Source organism: Bombina bombina, chromosome 4 (genome assembly GCF_027579735.1).
Source record: "Bombina bombina isolate aBomBom1 chromosome 4, aBomBom1.pri, whole genome shotgun sequence".
Taxonomy (NCBI): Eukaryota; Metazoa; Chordata; class Amphibia; order Anura; family Bombinatoridae; genus Bombina; species Bombina bombina.
In genome coordinates, this window is record NC_069502.1 from 544,173,847 (window position 1) to 544,195,486 (window position 21,640).

General features: G+C 39.2%; 1 protein-coding gene across 1 annotated transcript in view; it reads right to left on the bottom strand.

The window, feature by feature from the left end:
• The window catches only part of IBTK (inhibitor of Bruton tyrosine kinase), a 244,926-nt gene that overhangs the window by 111,200 nt on the left and 112,086 nt on the right, over positions 1-21,640 (bottom strand). The window contains exons 13-17 of the mRNA XM_053710478.1: positions 14,228-14,314; positions 13,348-13,430; positions 13,229-13,266; positions 12,702-12,798; positions 1,682-1,783 (exon numbers count right to left, since the gene is read on the bottom strand). Of these exons, the coding sequence (XP_053566453.1) occupies positions 1,682-1,783; positions 12,702-12,798; positions 13,229-13,266; positions 13,348-13,430; positions 14,228-14,314 (407 nt within the window). The remainder of the gene's footprint in view (positions 1-1,681; positions 1,784-12,701; positions 12,799-13,228; positions 13,267-13,347; positions 13,431-14,227; positions 14,315-21,640) is intronic.

A 21,640-nucleotide genomic window follows, 5' to 3' on the forward strand; every position in this document is an offset into this window, starting at 1 on the left:
ATACACACACACACACTACATAGCATACACTTATACATACAGATACACACACACACACTACATAGTATACACTTATACATGCAGATACACACACACACACACTACATAGAATACACTTATACATACACACACACACACACACTACATAGCATACACTTATACATGCAGATACACACACACACTACATAGCATACACTTATACATGCAGATACACACACACACACACTACATAGTATACACTTATACATACAGATACACACACATACTACATAGCATACACTTATACATGCAGATACACACACACACTACATAGCTTACACTTATACATGCGAATAAACACACACTACATAGTATACCCTTATACATGCATATACACACACTTCATAGCTTACATTTATACATGCAGACACACACACTACATAGCATACACTTACACATGCAGATACACACACACACTTATACATACAGATACACTGTTACTCTGTTACTCATTGTATGGGGTCCTGGGGTTGGCAAGCACATTAGCTGGCAGTCTGAGGCTGCCACTGTTTGTTACCCTGGTGTTAGCACTGCTCATCGCATAAAACTGAAGGCATGCTAGTATTATCACCCGGGGTTAGACGTCATCACTACCAGGGGTTAGAGGTCATCATTACCTGAGGTCAGAGGGTATACAGCCTTCCTACTCCTGCTTAACCCACACACCATTACTTTTCCACAAGAAATCTAACAGGTATATAACCATGGGAGAGAAAAGCCAGCTGCTTCTGAGTATGTGCCCAACAGAATAAAAAAATTTTTTTTTTAAATGCATGGGGCAATGCGGGACAGATGACTAGCAACCTGGGACAGACCCCTAAAATCAGGACTGTCCCGTGAAAATCGAGACAGTTGGGGGGGTATGACAATATGTAGCTGCCAATCACCACCTATGTACTGCTGATGAGCCGCACAGTGCTGCTTGTAGTTGGCGAGTGGAACTTTAAGTATGTATATAACTCCTTTGTATGGGTTAAACAATTAATTTGTAAGGGACATAAGGGCTAAAATTAAATGTATAACAACTTAGAATACTTTATTTTTGCAGCAGAATCTTCCTTTAAGCAGAGTTATATTTCTGCAGCCCAGATTACATAAATAGACAATATTTCACACAGAAGAATTCAGAAACCATGGAATATATATGAAAGTACAATATTAATGTACCATGAAATAAATGCAATGGATTCTAGCATATACCAAACCACAAAAAAAGCAAGTCTGTGAACCAACGCCTTGTTTCAATAAGTATACACAGTGTGTATCGCTTTATTGTTCAGATAACAAATAAATAGCTATTGATTTTTTCAATGAGCATAGCAAACAGACAGCCCTGTTTGCATGTACATTATTTCTTTGTGACACATGAAGCATTGCATTAATATTTGCTGAGAAACGCAGAGCAAACAAGATATCTCGCAGGCAGAGTATAATGACGCTGCCTCTTAATCCCAGCAGGTCAGCATATTGTTCTGTGCTAACAAGGCGTATTAGGGCTTTCTGTATGAGCATCACTCTATCTACAAATCTATATAGTGACTACAAGTAATCAAGCTAAGCTATGCAGTAGATATAGAGGGTGACAGTACTTCAGATTTTTCCATGAGAAGAATTGTCACAAAGCACAAGGGGAAATACTCACTTCTCTCAGTAATTGTGACTTCACAGATTTCCTTCAGACGAATAATAAGCAGCTGATCTGCCATCACAAGAACGTTACAAATGAATTCGACATTTGCAGACTCTGAAAAGGAAGGATACATAATTTGATTTCACATCACTCAATTATCTGTCCACATAAATAGTGTTCAGCTTCTATTTAAGTAACATGTCAGCCAACTTTACTATATGTACTGTAATGCTTATTGAGACAAGACAAAAAATGAACAAAGTAGATTCTAATTAAAGACAACCATCCATTTTATATATCCAGTCAAATTGGACACAGAAGAATAAAAGATTTAAAAAAAAGAGAGAAAAAATAGATTAATTATAAAATTTGAATGAAAATTCCAGATTTGATCAATTCAGTTTGCAAAACTTAGTGATCTTGTCCTTCAAAAGGAAAACAACTTGAAAAATTGAACTAATATATTTAACATATAAGAATTTGACACTGGTAATTTTTTAGTCAGGAAGAGCTTTGAGAATTAAAATAACTGAAAGCTAATAATAGCATGTGTGTATGTGTCTGTGTGTGTCTGTGTCTCTGTGTGTGTGTGTCTGTGTGTGTGTCTGTGTGTGTGTCTGTGTGTGTATATGTGTGTGTTTGTGTCTGTGTATGTGTGTCTGTGTGGTCTTTATTTTCTATGTGAAGCCAATAAATCATTTGACTCCAAACCCCTTTTGGCATTTTCTTTTGTTTACACCAATTCCTAGCTCCCAGACATAATGTCCTAGACACTCTGTAAGTCACTATAATGGAGTTGATTTGATAAAAATCTAGAGACTACAGATTTAATTTCAGCAACTAACCAAACACATTGTTATTTAGGCTCACTAAATACCATTCGGCTAGATTTAGAGTTTTGTCGGTAAAGACCCGCGTAGCTAACGCTGGCTTTTTTTCTCCGGCACCTTTTAAATACCGCTGGTATTTAGAGTTCACAGAAGGGCTGCGTTAGGCTCCAAAAAGGGAGCGTATAGCATAATTTACCGCCACTGCAACTCTCAATACCAGCGGTGCTTACGGACGCGGCCAGCTTCAAAAACGTGCTTGTGCACGATTCCCGATAGAAAACAATGGGGCAGTTTGAGCTGGAAAAAAAACCTAACACCTGCAAAAAAGCAGCGTTCAGCTCTTAACGCAGCCCCATTGTTTCCAATGGGGAAACACTTCCTATGTCTGCACCTAACACTCTAACATGTACCCCGAGTCTAAACACCCCTAACCTTACACTTATTAACCCCTAATCTGCCGCCCCTGCTATCGCTGACCCCTGCATATTTTTTTAACCCCTAATCTGCCGCTCTGTACACCGCCACAACCTACATTATACCTATGTACCCCTAATCTGCTGCCCCTAACACCGACGACCCCTATATTATATTTATTAACCCCTAATCTACCTACAATAATTAACCCCTAATCTGCCGACCGGACCTCACCGCTACTCTAATAAATGTATTAACCCCTAAAGCTAAGTCTAACCCTAACCCTAACACCCCCCTAAATTAAATATAATTTAAATCTAACTAAATAAATTAACTCTTATTAAATAACTTATTCATATTTAAAGCTAAATAATTACCTGTAAAATAAACCCTAATATAGCTACAATATAAATTATAATTATATTGTAGCTATTTTAGGAATAATATTTATTTTACAGGCAACTTTGTATTTATTTTAACCAGGTACAATAGCTATTAAATAGTTAATAACAAAATTACCTGTAAAATAAATCCTAACCTAAGTTACAATTAAACCTAACACTACACTATCAATAAATTAATTAAATAAAATACTTACAATTAAATCTAACACTACACTATCAATAAATTAATTAAATAAAATACCTACAATTAAATCTAACACTACCAATAAATTAATTACATGAAATACCTACAAATAAATACAATTAAATAAACTAACTAAAGTACAAAAAATAAAAAAAGCTAAGTTACAAAAAATAAAAAAATTAATTACAACAATTTTAAGCTAATTACACCTACTCTAAGCCCCCTAATAAAATAACAAAGCCCCCCAAAATAAAAAAATACCCTACCCTATTCTAAAATTAAAATAGAAAAGCTCTTTTACCTTACCAGCCCTTAAAAGGGCCTTTTGCGGGGCATACCCCAAAGAATTCAGCTCTTTTGCCTGTAAAAAAAAACATACAATACCCCCCCCAACATTACAACCCACCACCCACATACCCCTAATCTAACCCAAACCCCCCTTAAATAAACCTAACACTAAGCCCCTGAAGATCTCCCTACCTAATCTTCACCACACCGGGTCCCGATTGGTCCAGAAGAGCCTCCGAAGTCTTCATCCAAGCCCAAGCGGGGGCTGAAGAGTGACGTCCATCCTCCGGCTGAAGTCTTGATCCAAACGGCGGCTGAAGAATTCCATCTTCGGGCAGAAGTCTTCATCCTATCCGGGCAGAAGAGTAGATCCGGACCGGCAAACATCTTCATCCAAGCCGCATCTTCTATGTTCTTCCATCCGATGACGAGCGGCTCCATCTTGAAGACCTCCAGCGCCGATCCATCCTCTTCTTCCGACGTCCTAAGTCCGAATGAAGGTTCCTTTAAATGACGTCATCCAAGATGGAGTCCCTTGAATTCCGATTGGCTAATAGCCAATCGGAATTAAGGTAGGAAAAATCTGATTGGCTGATGGAATCAGCCAATCAGATTCAAGTTCAATCTGATTGGCTGATCCAATCAGCCAATCAGATTGAGCTTGCATTCTATTGGCTGATCGGAACAGCCAATAGAATGCAAGCTCAATCTGATTTGTTGATTCAATCAGCCAATCAGAATTTTCCTACCTTAATTCCGATTGGCTGATAGAATCCTATCAGCCAATCGGAATTCAAGGGACGCCATCTTGGATGACGTCATTTAAAGGAACCTTCATTCGGACTTAGGACGTCGGAAGAAGAGGATGGATCCGCGCTGGAGGTCTTCAAGATGGAGCCGCTCGTCATCGGATGAAGATAGAAGATCCCGCTTGGATCAAGATGGTTGCCGGTCCGGATCTCCTCTTCTGCCCGGATAGGATGAAGACTTTGGAGCCTCTTCTGGACTTCTTCTTGCCGCTTGATAGAAGACTTCAGCCGGATGATGGATCTCCAGCCCCCGCTTGGGCTTGGATGAAGACTACGGAGCCTGGAACGACTGGTGATACCTGGCATGGTGAAGACAAGGTAGGAAGATCTTCAGGGGCTTAGTGTTAGGTTTATTTAAGGGGGGGTTGGGTTAGATTAGGGGTATGTGGGTGGTGGGTTGTAATGTTGGGGGGGTATTGTATGTTTTTTTTGCAGGCAAAAGAGCTGAATTCTTTGGGGTATGCCCCGCAAAAGGCCCTTTTAAGGGCTGGTAAGGTAAAAGAGCTTTTCTATTTTAATTTTAGAATAGGGTAGGGCATTTTTTTATTTTGGGGGGCTTTGTTATTTTATTAGGGGGCTTAGAGTAGGTGTAATTAGCTTAAAATTGTTGTGATATTTTTATTATGTTTGTAATTAATTTTTTCATTTTTTGTAACTTAGCTTTTTTTATTTTTTGTACTTTAGTTAGTTTATTTAATTGTATTTATTTGTAAGTATTTTATTGAATTAATTTATTGATTGTGTAGTGTTAGCTTTAATTGTAGGTATTTTATTTAATTAATTTATTGATAGTGTAGTGTTAGGTTTAATTGTAACTTAGGTTAGGATTTATTTTACAGGTAATTTTGTAATTATTTTAACTAGGTAGCTATTAAATAGTTATGAACTATTTAATAGCTATTGTACCTGGTTAAAATAAATACAAAGTTGCCTGTAAAATAAATATTAATCCTAAATTAGCTACAATATATTTATAATTTATATTGTAGCTATATTAGGGTTTATTTTACAGGTAAGTATTTAGCTTTAGTGATCATGGCTAAAACTCCCCTGCCAGGTAAGTATAAGTATTTAGCTTTAAACAGGATTAATTTATTTAATAAGAGTTAATTTATTTCGTTAGATTTAAATTATATTTAATTTAGGGGGTTGTTAGTGTTAGGGTTAGACTTAGCTTTAGGGGTTAATAAATGTATTAGAGTAGCGGTGAGGTCCGGTCGGCATATTAGGGGTTAATACTTGAAGTTAAGTGTCGGTGATGTTAGGGAGGGCAGATTAGGGGTTAATACTATTTATTATAGGGTTATTGAGGCGGGAGTCAGGCGGATTAGGGGTTAATACATTTATTATAGTAGCGGTGAGGTCCGGTCGGCAGATTAGGGGTTAATAATTGTAGGTAGGTGGAGGCGACGTTGGGGGCAGCAGATTAGGGGTTAATAAATATAATATAGGGGTCGCCGGTGTTCATAGGGATTCATAGGGATAACGTAGGTGGCGGCGGTGTGCGGTCGGCAGATTAGGGGTTAAAAAATTTTAATAGAGTGGCGGCGATGTGGGGGGACCTCGGTTTAGGGGTACATAGGTAGTTTATGGGTGTTAGTGTACTTTAGAGCACAGTAGTTAAGAGCTTTATAAACCGGCGTTAGCCCATAAAGCTCTTAACTCCTGACTTTTTTCTGCGGCTGGAGTTTTGTCGTTAGATTTCTAACGCTCACTTCAGCCAAGACTCTAAATACCGGCGTTAGAAAGATCCCATTGAAAAGATAGGATACGCAAATGGCGTAGGGGGATCTGCGGTATGGAAAAGTCGCGGCTGCAAAGTGAGCGTTAGACCCTTTCCTGACTGACTCTAAATACCAGCGGTAGCCCAAAACCAGCGTTAGGAGCCTCTAACGCTGGTTTTGACGGCTAACGCCAAACTCTAAATCTAGCCGTTAGTGTCCTTAAGGATGGTCACTGTGACCAGCGACCAGAGAGTTTCTCACCACAGCCTTTATAATACCAGAACCTCAATTGCACAAGTGTCAGTATAATAGACTTTTAACCCTAACGTTTTATTGAGTTTGAACTGTTATGAGCGGTTGATTTCAATTTAAATAAACTGCATCTTTTTAACTCCAATTAACATTGCGTTATCCCCTCAAGATAATTAACCCTTACATGTCTCAGCACAATTATGCAACAATGTCCCTGAGCTATTATGCCTAACTACTACCCTGCCACCACTACAATACCCCTAGGACAGGATACTGTAACTATAATGTTCTACTGACTGTTACAGAAAAAAAAAAAACAACTGTTGCACTTACTTGGTAGCTTTTTTAAATTCAGATAGAGGGGCCTATTTATTAATGTGCGAGCGGACATGATCCGATATTGCGATTCATGTCCGCTGCACATCGATAAATGCCGACAGCATACACTCTCTGCATTTATCATTGCACCAGCAGTTCTTGTAAACTGCTGGTGCAATGCCGCCCCCTGCAGATTCGCGGCCAATCGGCCGTTAGCAGGGGGTGTCAATCAACCTGATCGTATTCAATCGGGTTGATTTCTGGCGATGTCTGTCCACCGCCTCAGAGCAGGTGGACAGGTTATGGAGCAGCGGTCTTTAGACACGTACGGAGCTTGATAAATATGCCCCAGAGAATGCAATTTTAAGCAACTTTCTAATTTACTCCTATTTTCAATTTTTCTTCGTTATCTTGCTATCTTTATTTAAAAGAGAAGGCATCTAAGCTAAGGAGCCAGACAATTTTTGGTTGAGACCCGGGACAGCACTTGTTTAATGGTGGGTGCATTTAGCCACCAATCAACAAGCACAACCCAGGTTGTGAACCAAAAATGGTCCGGCTTCTAAACTTACATTCTTGCTTTTCAAATAAAGATAGCAAGAAAATGAAGAACAATTGATAAAAGGAGTAAATTAGAAAGTTGCTTAAAATTGCATGCTCAATCTGAATCATGAAAGAAATTTTTTTGGGTTCAGTGTCCCTTTAATGTTTAATCCGCTTTTATTTTAACTTGCTGCTATTAAAGGACCAGTCAACACTGTAGATTTGCATAATCAACAAATGCAAGATAACAAGACAATGCAATAGCACTTAGTCTGAACTTCAAATGAGTAGTAAAAAAATTTTCTGACAATTTTAAAAGTTATGTCTTTTTCCACTCCCCCTGTACCATGTGACAGCCATCAGCCAATCACAAATGCATACACGTACCATGTGACAGCAATCAGCCATTCACAAATGCATACACACTTATTCTTGCACATGCTCAGTAGGAGCTGGTGACTCAAAAAGTTTAAATATAAAAAGACTGTGCACATTTTGTTAATGGAAGTAAATTAGAAAGTTGTTTAAAATTGCATGCTCTATCTGAATAATGAAAGTTTAATTTTGATTGAGTGTTCCTTTAACACTAACAGGACTTTGTAATACTGTGTCACTATCAATAAACCAATATTGACCTGCAAACGCTCATTGTGGAAATGCTTTAAAATACTCCAGCTGTGACAGCAATCAGTGGACTATAACGGCTAAAGTAGCGGCTAGTCTTTCGGAGTCCCTGACATTTTTAGGACTGAAGCCCTGGGTAGGTGCAGGCCTTCCACAGCAAGAGTGAGGGTGCAGCTGATGGGGACGATAAGAATAGTGACAATAGGATTGAGAGGGGACATAGGAACAAGGATGAGAGGAGCGAGGACAGAAACTGGGCTTACACAGAGAAAGAGATTTAATAAAAATAATATTTCACACATGCTGCTAGCAGTGCTAAATGGCTTTTTTTTAATACAGACTTTAATACACAATGGCATTCATGTATTCTTCATCTCTTGCAGTACAGCTGACTTTATTTTTAGTTTAACTGGTGTGCTTCAGGTAAAGCATTTCTTTTTTATGCATATTGACGCTAATACTATGCACCTTCTTTATTCACCTGACTACCTATTTCTCTTGCATTCACTAAACTCTAAGCCAGTTCAAGTTACACTAGAAGATTTATGATATAAAGCTAGATATACCTTACTGTAAAGACCACAGCCCCTATGAGGGGCAGTGACAAGAAGTAATACCCTTGAACAAATCAAGTAAAAAAATCAAATTCCTTTTAAAATGAAGAATAATACAAATTGCAATAATTTCTATTAAAGGGACACTGAACCCAATTTTTTTCTTGTGTGATTCAGATAGAGCATGCAATTTTAAGCAACTTTCTAATTTACTCCTATTATTAATTTTTCTTCGTTCCCTTTAAGTATAACCCACTGCTTAGTGTTTTTCTATTACAACAACAAAACAATTTTTTTATATCCCTTTATTGTTTTACAAATTACTTGTTATACCTATTGCAGAGTGCTAAAATGTATGGGTAATTGTTCCTTCATGTTTTTGTTAAAAATAGCTGGATTTGCTTATAAAAACCCATCACCTATTGTTTTCCAGGACAACCCATATAAATGGGCTGAGCTTGCAGCTAAAGCATGCCTATTTATGTTACTTCTGTCTAACTATTAAAATAGTAATTATGGACTGGGGTTTCAATTAGCACAACCAGCTATTTCAGGTACAAAAATTCTCCCTCTCCTTCCTGGATGGTTAATTAGTGCTATTGTCTCCTAATTATATAGCTTTTCTACAGAGAATACATCTGTATTCATATTTCCAGTATAGGTGGCAGTTAAAAAGGGCAGCTATTTCAAATAATAAAATACATGTAAATGAGTTGTTTGTAAACAATTAAATACACCCCAGGAGGCAAACTGGACCATTAGGGACATATTAAAGAATATCAAGGGTATCAAGGTTAGAACGTTTTTCACAATAACGTTACACACAGACTTTCATTGGGAGACACTGCCTAAATGATAAATAGTATCTAAACGGAAAGCTATCCTATGTGATCCTATAACAATCCTATAACGAATACTTTCTGGAGACACAAACTTGGTTAAACGGCTATTAGCAGCTGCTATGTTAGAAACTTTCTGTTCTACTGAATTCTGTGCTTAATTTTTGCTTAAATGATTTTTGCTTAAAGGGACAGTAAACCTAGCAAATAATGTTATATAATTCTGCACATAGTGCAGAATTATATAACATTAGCTTACCGCCATGTTTCTAAAGAAAAGGGTTATATAGATATTTTGAAATAAAAACAGAACACCGCTGGTGGCTCTACTGAGCGGGTCTGTTTTCTTCTCCTAAGCGCAACTGGGAACGCTGTCTAATCACAGCCGGCCCGACCGCGCTATTAAACTCAATGTAGCTCGCTTCCGATACATGACCAGAGTGGGAGCAAGCTACATTGAGTTTAATAGCACGATCGGGCGCGCTGTGACTAGACAGTGTGCCCGCGATGCGCTTAGGAAAAGAAAATAGACCCGCTCAGTAGAGCCAGGAGCGGTGTTCTGTTTTGGTTGCAAAATATCTATATAACCCTTTGCTTTAGAAACATGTAAGTTGTTATATAATTCTGCACTATGAGCAGAATTATAGAACATTATTTGCTCGGTTTACTGCCCCTTTAATTGTTTTTTAGGTTGGCCAACCAATTTTTCGAATTGTTAGGATTTATGCATTTTTATATCTATCTCAATTGTGCTTTTTAAGAGAATATATCATTGTTTTAATTAATATATGACTATTATTTATAATACAAATAAATCTGTCATTTTTAGACACATTATTGTGATTTTTAACTTGATTTCTATCTGGTTTGAATGTTTAGACGATTCTGTTCAGACTTTACTACCACCCACAGTATTCATAGTAATATACTTTGACTCAGTACTAGGGGTCCTTTGAGAGGATATAGAAGTTTGCTATATACTTCTACAACAGCATACTGCTATACATACTTTTTGGGCACTAACCCTTTTTAAAAAAAACAATGGCCTCCATTACATATGCAGCGTCGCTCGCAAAAGCCGGCGACGCCGGTTTTTGCGCATTTTTGGTATTACATATACGGCGTAGCATATAAATGTGGCATGTATATTTCACCCGTCGCTCGCAATTTTTACTCCCATAAGCTAACATGAGACCGCATCGTAAATCGGTATCCAATATCCAGCGCAAGGCCTTACGTGGTGAAAATGGAGAAATCTTACTCCATTTTCACCTCGCCATAAAAAGCAGCCGTAGCAGGCCTTGCGCTGAGTATGGGAGCACCGTAACTCCCTAAAATGCCTGCAACAATAAACTAACACCTAACGCATGCGCAATGTCTATCTACCTGTCAACCACAATCCCCCACCGCAATAACTAATAAAACTGTATTAAACCCTAAACCGCCATAGCCCACAACGCAATTAACCTATTTAAGTATTAACCCCTAAACCGCCATAGCCCACATAGCCTATTAAATCTATTAACCCCTAATCTCCTGCCGCCAACGTCGCCACCACTATAATAAAGTTATTAACCCCTAAACCCAAGTCTAACCCTAACACCCTCCTAACTTAAATATTATTTAAATACATCTAAATAAATATTACAATTATTAACTAAATTATTCCTATTTAAAACTAAATACTTACCTATAAAATAAACCCTAAGATAGCTACAATATAATTAATAATTACATTGTAGCTATTTTAGGATTTATTTTTATTTTACAGGCAACTTTGTATTTATTTTAACTAGGTACAATAGCTATTAAATAGTTAATAACTATTTAATAGCTATCTAGTTAAAATAATTACAAATATACCTGTAAAATAAAACCTAACCTAAGTTACAATTACACCTAACACTACACTATCATTCAATTAATTAAATAAATTAACTACAATTAGCTAAAATTAAATACAATTGAATAAAATAAACTATAGTACAAAAAACCCCAACTAAATTACAGAAAATAAAAAAATTTACAAGAAGTTTAAACTAATTACACCTAATCTAAGCCCCCTACTAAAATAAAAAAGCCCCCCAAAATAATAAAATGCCCTACCCTATACTAAATTACAAATAGCCCTTAAAAGGGTTTTTTGCGGGGCATTGCCCCAAAGTAATAAGATCTTTTACCTGTAAAAAAAGAATACATCCCCCCCCAACATTAAAACCTACCACCCACACCCAACCTTACTCTAAAACCCACCCAATCCCCCCTTAATAAAACCTAACACTACCCCCTTGAAGATCACCCTACCTTGAGCCGTCTTCACCCAGCCGGGCACAAGAGGTCATCCGATCCGGGCAGAAGTCTTCATGCGATCGGGGCAGAAGAGGACATCCAGACCGGCAGAAGTCTTCATCCTATCCGGGCAGAAGAGGACATCCGGACAGGCAGAAGTCTTCATCCAAGCGGCATCTTCTATCTTCTTCCATCCGACGAGGAGCGGCTCCATCTTGAAGACATCCGGCGCGGAGCATCCTTCCAGCATGACGACTACTCGACGAATGATGGTTCCTTTAAATGACGTCATCCAAGATGGCGTCCCTCGAATTCCGATTGGCTGATAGGATTCTATCAGCCAATCGGAATTAAGGTAGGAAAAATCCGATTGGCTGATCCAATAAGTCACTAGCGACTCCAGAAATTTGTAGTTACGCTTATTTCTGGACATCGCTAGTTTATCCGACTTAAGGCACTTTAGGAACTGCCGGCGGGGTATATGTAATACCCCGATGTGCAAGGTGAAATTACGGGCGGCACGGGTTCCCTCGCTTGTGCCGAAACTTACGCCGTATATCGGATCGCGCCCAATGTTTTTAAAACATTTTTAAAATTCACCTACAAAACATCTCATGTATTATTTCATATAGACCTTACATAGAATCTCTCTCTACCATTTGGTTTTAGCTTCCCAACACTTTCTTTATCTATCTACTGTTACTTTGATCATATATATTTGGAAGCTTTGTGGGTACTTCTATAGGTTGAGAAAGCATATACCTATCAGCGCAGGGGATATATACCACATATTAAAGGAGTAAAATGTCCCTTTAAGAATGAATTGGGTATATTAAATGATTATAAGGGTTGATTCATTTTTTGGTATATTATTCAATAATCCCATTATGATAAAGACTACGCCACAGTTGGAAATTATTCTGTTTCTATAGTACCACAGAGATTATATAATAAACAAACCTTTTACCGCCACTGCTTCATCTGTATAGATATAATCAATGATAACTTGCAGGACATCAGAATGAACAGGCATTTCAAGGGCTGTGCAGCAAGTTGCCTGGGGTAAAAAAAATGAGAGTATCTCAGTTATGATCTTTTACAATAACTCCACGTTTTCTCTCTTCTTATATGAGATTATTATTAAGGGTCAGTTTTTAAATGTTAGCTTATTTTATTTACATTACAGTAATTGCACGGTATCTAAAAATAACAATAATTCAAAATAACATTTAGTTCTGGGACTACAAATTATCATACAAGATGTCTCAGGAGTCTAGAGCAATAGGGAAAAGAGACATAATATGATTAAAGATACAAACCGTTTTCAGTCCAGACTGTTTCTGCCTGAGCAAATTACAATTACAGCACAATGTACGTTGCCAGTATATTTCTTGATTTTTTTTGTTTTGCATTTTGGCAAATACAGATTTAAATGAACAGATCAGGTATCCACAGAAATAAGAAAAAACAACTTCCAGACACCTTACCTCAATCCAAGAACTGCTCAGCATGCTGTGAAAATATTCTGTAAGGAACAAAAAAAATGATTTAGAGTGAAAAAGAAATAAAGTTATACGTAATTACTGGCAACATACAAAGCACATACCTAATCGTGCGCAGAGCACACATTTATGGCAACGGAATTCTTTTCCATCTTCTGATCTCATTGTGACATCACAGAGGGAGGAACTGCAAAATGAATCGGTTCTTTTTCTTTTAATTAGGGAAATATTTACTTGCAAACAACACACTGTACAACACAAATATGGACACTTCTGATATCATTTATAATGTACACTGTCAGACACATTTGCTGGATCATGAAATTACACCTGAAGATGTAATTTTTTTCCAAATAGTTTATACTGTGGTATATAAACATTACAGATGAGGCTTCAGAAGATTAGTCATTAATTGCAGCTGTATCACCATGCTGGATAAGTGAAATCTAAAGCTGCAATATCATTATAGCAAGTCCTGCAAAACAACACCCTAAAGTTGTTCTTCCACTAGAAACAATTAAAAGTAAAGCATTGCAACTAAAATAAATTAAAATATCTCAGAAGCATAATATTTTTGCTTTGCAATTTTCCCTATGGGCATTGCACTCTGGCTGTTCTAGGATTAACTGCCTGAGTTATTGGGAGCAGTACAGCTGTCTGTGGGTGCTGGTGAATACACAGGCCTTTGAGTTTTGCAGTGGCATAAAATGTGTACCCATTCCAGTTTGACAATGCAGTACATTTCCGTGTGCCTGTGTATATATTATATTATTTATATCAACCCAGGACAAATTTTATCAAAACATAAGAGAACAAAAATGATGCAAATATTAAGGCAGTTCTATAGAACAGTAAGGGTCTGCCCTCTATTGGTAAAAAAGAAAACTTCATCTATGCTGCGTAGCATGAATACTGCCAGCACAATTATAAAAATAAAAAGTACATTGTTCATTTCAAAAACAATTTTAAAAGATTGCAACTTACCATTTATTTTGGTTGAATTTTGGCCTGCTTCCACTTTTCTTGTGAATTACATTAATCTTTCCATTTTCATACCTGACCCCTTCCAGTCTACAAAACAAATACCGTATTTTAAAAACACAGAGAGGGAGAAAAATGCAGGGGAAAAAATGAAACAAAAATACCAATTTTAGAAACAATATTTAAAAGGAAGACTACAAAGAATTTTTACATTTAAAAGGGATAAAAAGGTCAAAACTTAATTAAATTTTAAATAGAAGCATTTTGCAATATACATCTATTAGTGAAAATGCTTCTAGTTAAAGTGACTCATTTTCAGTAACATATGCACATATGCTATGAGTGCCCAATACCTTTTCAAATAGTCATCAGTGGCTTGTGTGATACAAATTAAGGTGCCTTTTCAAAACCAAGTGACCCTGCCAATTTGTGTCAAAACTTGCCTCAAAATCAGGCCGTGTTATTGAAAATAAAGTGAAGCGTGTACATTTTCAAGCGACAAAATTATTCACGCCACCTGTTGCCATCAGGATGAAACATTACATGAAAAGTACGCGGTTGCATCCCTTCATGCCCTAGTCTATCGTATTGTTTAAAATGCTTTTCACACTTTTACAAGCAGATGGCGAGTTTTTGAGGCAAGTTTTGATGCCGAGGAAACAGAACATTTCAGTTTTCAAGCAGAATGTAAGGCTTCTTGAGCAAAGACATGCAGTTCTGCCCTTTATTCCTACTACTGAACGTTAGAACACAGCCACAACAAACTGAGACACCAGATAGGCACCGTATCTACTCAATTTAAATTTATTAAGAATGTAAGTTGTGCTGCAAAATAAGTAAAAAAAAAAAAAAAGAAATGCATATATCTTTATACTGGGAGCATGTGATTACCTTTAAAAAAAAACAGTAATTACTCCAATAAAGCTATAGGTTTAAAATATATAAATAAATAATTTATATGGCTATGTACAAATATACATATGTACATAGACATATAAAGCTATAACATACTCCAAGTATAACGATATATACATGTGTATAATAACAGAATTTATGCTTACCTGATAAATTACTTTCTCCAACGGTGTGTCCGGTCCACGGTGTCATCCATTACTTGAGGGATATTCTCCTCCCCCACAGGGAAAGGTAAGGAGAGCACACAGCAAGAGCTGTCCATATAGTCCCTCCCAGGCTCCGCCCCCCCCCAGTCATTCGACCGATGGTTAGGAGAAAAAAAGGAGAAACTATAGTGTGCCGTGGTGACTGTAGTGTATAGAGAAAGAAATTCTTCAAACCTGATTAAAAAACCAGGGCGGGCCGTGGACCGGACACACCGTTGGAGAAAGTAATTTATCAGGTAAGCATAAATTCTGTTTTCTCCAACATTGGTGTGTCCGGTCCACGGTGTCATCCATTACTTGTGGGAACCAATACCAAAGCTTTAGGACACGGATGAAGGGAGGGAACAAATCAGGTTACCTAAACAGAAGGCACCACGGCTTGCAAAACCTTTCTCCCAAAAATAGCCTCCGAAGAAGCAAAAGTATCAAATTTGTAGAATTTGGACAAAGTGTGCAGAGAAGACCAGGTCGCTGCCTTACATATCTGATCAACAGAAGCCTCGTTCTTGAAGGTCCATGTGGAAGCCACAGCCCTAGTAGAGTGAGCTGTGATTCGTTCAGGACCTCTCCTCTTGCTAGAATAAACTACAAACAGAGAAGACTTTGTCTGAAATCCTTTGTTGCTTCTAAATAGAACTTTAAAGCACGGACTACATCTAAATTGTGTAACAAGCGTTCCTTCTTTGAAACTGGATTCGGACACAAAGAAGGCACAACTATTTCCTGGTTAATATTCTTGTTGGAAACAACCTTTGGAAGGAAACCAGGTTTAGTACGCAAAACAACCTTATCTGAATGGAACACCAGATAGGGCAGATTACACTGCAGAGCAGATAATTCAGAAACTCTTCTAGCAGAAGAATAGCAACCAAAAACAGAACTTTCCAAGATAACAACTTGATATCTATGGAATGTAAGGGTTCAAACGGAACCCCTTGAAGAACTGAAAGAACCAAATTTAGACTCCAGGGAGGAGTCAAGGGTCTGTAAACAGGCTTGATCCTGACCAAAGCCTGAACAAAAGCTTGAACATCTGGCACAGCTGCCAGTCGTTTGTGTAACAAGACAGATAAAGCAGAAATCTGTCCTTTTAGAGAACTCGCTGATAATCCCTTATCCAAACCTTCTTGGAGAAAGGATCCTAGGAATTTGAATCTTACTCCATGAGAATCCCTTGGATTCACACCAACAGATATTTATTTTCCATATTTTATGGTAATCTTTCTAGTCGCAGGTTTTCTGGCTTGTACCAGAGTATCTATCACAGAATCCGAAAACCCACGCTTAGACAAAATCAAGCGTTCAATTTCCAAGCAGTCAGCTGGAGAGAAACTAGATTTGGATGTTCGAATGGACCTTGTACTAGAAGATCCTGTCTCAAAGGTAGCTTCCATGGTGGAGCCGATGACATATTCTGCATACCAAGTCCTGCGTGGCCACGCAGGAGCTATCAAAATCACCAAGGCCTTCTCCTGTTTGATCCTGGCTACCAGCCTGGGAATGAGAAGGAACGCTGGAAACGCATAAGCTAGGTTGAAAGTCCAAGGCGCCACTAATGCATCCACTAGAGTCGCCTTGGGATCCCTGGATCTGGACCCGTAGCAAGGAACCTTGAAGTTCTGACGAGACGCCATCAGATCCATGTCTGGAATGCCCCATAATTGGGTCAACTGGGCAAACACCTCCGGGTGGAGTTCCCACTCCCCCGGATGAAAGGTCTGACGACTCAGATAATCCGCCTCCCAGTTTTCCACTCCTGGGATGTGGATCGCAGACAGGTGGTAGGAGTGATCCTCCGCCCATTTGATGATCTTGGCCACCTCTCTCATCGCCAGGGAACTCCTTGTTCCCCCCTGATGGTTGAAGTAAGCAACAGTTGTCATGTTGTCTGATTGGAATGTTATGAATCTGGCATTTGCTAGTTGAGGCCAAGCCCGGAGAGCATTGAATATCGCTCTCAGTTCCAGGATGTTTATCGGGAGAAGAGACTCTTCCCGAGACCATAGACCCTGAGCTTTCAGGGAATCCCAGACCGCGCCCCAGCCTAATAGACTGGCGTCGGTCGTGACAATGACCCACTCTGGTCTGCGGAAGCTCATTCCCTGGGACAGGTGATCCTGAGTCAGCCACCAACGGAGTGAGTCTCTGGTCTTCTGATCTACTTGAATCACTGGAGACAAGTCTGTATAGTCCCCATTCCACTGTTTGAGCATGCACAGTTGTAATGGTCTTAGATGAATTCGCGCAAAAGGAACTATGTCCATTGCTGCAACCATACTACTTCCATGCACTGAGCTATGGAAGGCCGTAGAACAGAGTGAAGAACTTGACAATCGTTTAGAAGCTTTGACTCTCTGACATCTGTCAGGAAAATCTTAATTTCTAAAGAATCTTTTATTGTTCCCAAGAAAGGGACTCTTGTTGACGGAGACGGGGAACTTTTTTCTATGTTCACCTACCACCCGTGAGATCTGAGAAAGGCTAGAACAATGTCTGTGTGAGCCTTTGTCTTTGAAAGAGACGACGCTTGAATTAGGATGTCGTCCAAGTAAGGTGCCACTACACTGCCCCTGGGTCTTAGAACCGCTAGAAGGGACCCGAGCACCTTTGTGAAAATCCTTGGAGCAGTGGCTAGTCCGAATGGGAGAGCCACAATAGGTAATTTTTGTCCAGAAAGGCGAACCTTAGGAAATGATGATGATCTTTGTGGATAGGAATATGCAGATACGCATCCTTTAGATCCACGGTAGTCATAAATTGACCCTCCTGGATTGTAGGTAAAATCGTTCGAATAGTTTCCATTTTGAACGATGGCACTCTGAGAAATTTGTTTAGAATTTTTAAATCCAGAATTGGTCTGAAAGTTCCCTCTTTTTTTGGGAACTACAAACAGATTTGAGTAAAAACCCCTGACCTTGTTCCACAGTTGGAACTGGGAGTATCGCTCCCATCTTTAACAGGTCTTCTACACAATGTAAGAATGCCTGTCTCTTTACTTGGTTTGAAGATAAGTGAGACATGTGGAACCTTCCCCTTGGGGGTAGTTCCTTGAATTCTAGAAGATAACCCTGAGAGACTATTTCTAGTGCGCAGGGATCCTGAACATCTCTTGCCCAAGCCTGAGCAAAGAGAGAGAGTCTGCCCCCTACTAGATCCGGTTCCGGATCGGGGGCTACCTCTTCATGCTGTCTTGGTAGCAGCAGCAGGTTTCTTGGCCTGTTTACCCTTGTTCCAGCCTTGCATTGATTTCCAAGCTGGTTTAGTCTGGGAAGCGTTACCCTCTTGTCTAGAGGCTGCCGAGTTGGAAGCCGGTCCGTTCCTGAAATTGCGAAAGGAACGAAAATTGGACTTATTCTTAGCCTTGAAAGGTTTATCTTGTGGGAGGGCATGGCCCTTTCCCCCAGTGATGACTGAAATAATCTCTTTCAATTCTGGCCCAAAAGGGGTCTTACCTTTGAAAGGGGTATTAAGCAATTTTGTCTTGGAAGATACATCCGCCGATCAAGACTTTAGCCAGAGCGCTCTGCGCGCCACAATTGTAAACCCTGAATTTTTTGCCGCTAACCTCGCTAACTGCAAAGCGGCGTCTAAAATAAAGGAATTAGCTAACTTAAGTGTGTAAATTCTGTCCATGACTTCCTCATACGGAGTCTCCCTACTGAGCGACTTTTCCAGTTCCTCGAACCAGAACCACGCCGCTGTAGTGACAGGAATAATGCACGAAATAGGTTGAAGGAGGTAACCTTGCTGTACAAAAATCTTTTTAAGCAAACCCTCCAATTTTTTTATCCTTAGGATCTTTGAAAGCACAATTGTCCTCAATAGGAATGGTCGTGCGCTTGGCTAGAGTAGAAAACTCCCCCTCGACCTTAGGGACTGTTTGCCATGTGTCCTTCCTGGGGTCGACCATAGGGAACAATTTCTTAAATATAGGAGGAGGGACAAAAGGTATGCCTGGCTTCTCCCACTCCTTATTCACTATGTCCGCCACCCGTTTAGGTATCGGAAAAGCATCAGGGTGCACCGGGACCTCAAGGAACTGTCCATCTTGCACACTTTTTCTGGGTTGACCAGATTGTCACAATCATCCAGAGTAGATAGCACCTCCTTAAGTAATGCGCGGAGATGCTCTAATTTAAATTTAAATGTCACAACATCAGGTTCTGCCTGCTGAGAAATTCTTCCTGTATCAGAAATTTCCCCATCTGACAAACCCTCCCTCACTGCCACTTCAGATTGGTGTGAGGGTATGACAGAAAAATTATCATCAGCGCCCTCCTGCTCTACAGTGTTTAAAACAGAGCAATCGCGCTTTCTCTGAAATGCTGGCATTTTGGATAAAATATTAGCTATGGAGTTATCCATTACTGCCGTCAATTACTGCATAGTAACAAGCATTGGCGCGCTAGAAGTACTAGGGGTCGCCTGCGCGGGCATAACTGGTATAGACACAGAAGGAGATGATGTAGAACTATGTCTACTTCCTTCATCTGAGGAATCATCCTGGGCAACTTTACAATTTGTGACAGTTCTGTCCTTACTTTGTTTGGACGCAATGGCACAATTAACACACTATATTTGAAGGGGGAACCACATTGGCTACCATACATACAGCATACAAAGAGAGAAGCGCTCTTCCAGGAACGAACAACAGCTCAGTGGCTTGTTCTATGGCGATTTACCACCCGGAGGCAGCCTCTTTTAGACCAGTGTGCTTTTCACAGAAGAAAACTTTCCTACTTTTCACATCTGAAGGTACAGACATGTTAAACAGGCTTAAACTGGTTAATAAAGCACAAAAACAGTTTTAAAACAAAACCGTTACTGTCTCTTTAAATGTTAAACAGGGTACACTTTATTACTGAATATGTGAAAAACTATGAAGGAATTATCCAATCTTTACCAAATTTTCACCACAGTGTCTTAATACATTCAAAGTATTGCACCCCAATTTTCAAGCTGTTAACCCTTAAAATGTGGAAACCGGAGCCGTTTTTAATTTTAACCCCCTTACAGTCCCAGCCACAGCCTTTGCTGCGACTTCACCAATCCCAGGGGGGTATATGATACCAAATGAAGCCTTCTAGGAACGTTTTTAGTGGATTCCAGACCCTCACACATGCAGTTGCATGTACTGAACTCAAAATTAACTGCACAGTAATGGCGCGAAAATGAGGCTCTGCCTACTACAGAGAAAGGCCCTTCCTGACTGGGAAGGTGTCTTAACAAGTGCCTGGTGCTAAAAACGTTCCCCAATGTTATAAAAGTGTGAAATACAACTTCAAACTGCATATAATACTTAAATAAAGCAATCGATTTAGCCCCTAAAAGTGTCTACCAGTTTATAGCCCATAATAAGCCCTTTATTCTGTTTGAGACTAAGAAAATGGCTTACCGATCCCCATGAGGGGAAAATGACAGCCTTCCAGCATTACACAGTCTTGTTAGAAATATGGCTAGGCATACCTTGAGCAGAAGAGCCTGCTAACTGTTTCCCCCAACTGAAGTTATCTCATCTCAACAGTCCTATGTGGAAACAGCAAACGATTTTAGTAACTGCTGCTAAAATCATACTCCTCTTATAAACAGAACTCTTCATCTCTTTCTGTTTCAGAGTAAATAGTACATACCAGCACTATTTTAAAATAACAAACTCTTGATAGAAGAATAAAAAACTACAACTAAACACCACAAAACTCCTCACCATCCACGAGGAGATGCTACTTGTTCAGAGCGGCAAGGAGAATGACTGGGGGGGGCGGAGCCTGGGAGGGACTATATGGACAGCTCTTGCTGTGTGCTCTCCTTGCCTTTCCCTGTGGGGGAGGAGAATATCCCTCAAGTAATGGATGACACCGTGGACCGGACACACCAATGTTGGAGAAAATATGTTTTTGACCTGTAATTATATATACACTATATATATATATATATATATATATATATATATATATATATATATACACATATATATATATATATATATACACACACACAGAGAGAGAGAAATGCACTCACAGGAACGAACAACCAGCTCAATACCATTGTTAGCCTGTTCTATGGCGATTTACCACCTGGGTGCAACTTCTTTTAGCCCAGCAATGCTTTTCACAGAGTAGAACTTTCCTGTAGTATATCAGTCTGATCCCGCCTATTACGATCAGTCCAGCACCGAAATACCAGGCAATTCCTCTCTGAACAAGGAACAAAGCAACCCCAGACGAGGCCCAATGAAGGCCGAAACGATCGTCTGGGGTTGCTTTGTTCCTTGTTCAGAGAGGAATTGCCTGGTATT